General features: G+C 46.0%; 1 protein-coding gene across 1 annotated transcript; it reads right to left on the bottom strand.

Annotated features, from left to right (window-relative positions):
• Nucleotides 1-339: 339 nt before the first annotated feature.
• Nucleotides 340-1,642, bottom strand: CSUI_005855 (uncharacterized protein). Its single transcript, XM_068066023.1, has one exon. The coding sequence runs from the start codon at nt 809-811 to the stop codon at nt 614-616; it is 198 nt and encodes a 65-aa protein (XP_067922002.1). The 5' UTR covers nt 812-1,642; the 3' UTR covers nt 340-613.
• Between the last annotated feature and the right edge of the window lie 16 nt (nt 1,643-1,658).

Here is a 1,658-nt window from a genome sequence, read left to right as displayed (position 1 = left end):
AAGACAACACAACTTTTCTTTCGATGCATCTTTTTCGGGAACTAGACCAGAAGCCTATCTTCTCCTACTATACACCTCACAAAAACCTTCTGTCTTATTCCTCTCCGCTGCCTCGACATCTTCCTTCCTAGAAAATGTTCTGAAAGTCTCCGCCCCTCTCTATATCGAACGCACAACAACGCCTTTCAGTGTTACGGCCTTCATCTCTCAATGTCCAGCACTTTAGTTAGGTGCTGTCGTCATGATGTGAAGCTGAGAGCTTTTGCTCGTCTTTTCTGCTTTCTTTTCGCTGGTCGCGCCGTAACTGAATCATGCGATTCCTCTTTCCTGGAGTAAGCAGATGTATACCTCTCCATACTCTCTCCCTGCTTGTTCTCCTTATTGGTATCTGTGCGTCTACGTAGTATTCTCCATACTCAGGAAAGGGTTACTTGACTAATAGCGACACTTGCGAGCAGAAAGACTGAATCTGTGGATGAAGACGAGGAGCCGTTCAAGACAACGTACCGGCTTCACTGCCAGAAAAAAAGGACATCACACACTTCTACTGCCTTCACCTCTTCGAGTCATTTCGGCTTATATTCGGCCGACCCAGACATCTAGGTGTGAGATTTTAGCTTGAGACAGGGGACTCAGCTTGATATATAACTACGAGGTTCCAGCAGTGCTTCACTTCCCTAAGAACCCCTACCACTTGTAACTCGAGAAAAATACATAGGTAGGTGTAGGAAGATATAGATTGTCGCTCTTGTTTCACAGTGAGGAGAAACGGTACCATCCTGCTGACAGGTGTTGAGTGCCCCCCCGCCATAGAGACTTTCAACTGTATCTATATACACTGCACCATGCATCATTCGTCTAGCCCCTTCGTTTGCCGTTGTTGGAGTCTGCAGGGGGAGGAAGGAACGAGGTGTACGTACACCCGAGGATGATGTGTACGTACACCCGAGAAGTCTCTGCTGTATTTGACATCCATCTGGTCAGTTTTACTCAACAGAGGGGTCAATCAACGACTGCCATGTTCTTACTATGAAAGCAGGCAGCCTACACGTCTCCAACAGTAGCTTCACCAGAAGAAAACGACGACAATACTGTTTCCGATGTCAATGTGAAACATTACAGAAAAAGAGCATGAAGGGGGAAGCACGCTGATACACAGTGTACGTACACCACCAGTAGACACCTACCGCCACGTCATCGTCAATAGCATCATGCGAATGAACTCAGCAGTTCGTCTGTCCCTCTTCTCTTTTCACTTGACTGCCTTCATGCAACATCTTGGCCTGCAATGAGCAACAGAGAGAGAGAAAGAAATTTGATCTTTACATTCTTTATCTCCGCCACCTGTTGACGTGATCAAAACGATCTATGAAAGGACATCTTCAGTAGCTGAGAATCTCTGTATAGATACGATGAAGAATAAAAAGAATACTTCACGCGTGAAGGGGCGGATGTGTATACCTATGCTTTACCTGTGTGCCTATCTATCTATCTATCTATCTAGGTGCAATTACACCCGGACGTTGCCCATTCAACTTCCTCCTTCGCCCTTCTTCATCTTCGTCTTCTTCTGTCTACCTTTCATCTCTTGTGGTGCCACATACAACCTCAACTGACAGAAGAGGAGATTCGCCACCTCCAGAGTGATCTATCTATCT

This window comes from Cystoisospora suis, assembly GCF_002600585.1.
Source record: "Cystoisospora suis strain Wien I chromosome Unknown contig_2876, whole genome shotgun sequence".
NCBI classification, from domain to species: domain Eukaryota; phylum Apicomplexa; class Conoidasida; order Eucoccidiorida; family Sarcocystidae; genus Cystoisospora; species Cystoisospora suis.
This window is presented reverse-complemented; position numbering and strand designations above follow the sequence as displayed.

Coding starts and splice junctions, on each gene's coding strand:
- CSUI_005855 (XM_068066023.1), bottom strand. CDS start 811: ATGGCGGGGGGGCACTCAACACCTGTCAGCAGGATGGTACCGTTTCTC.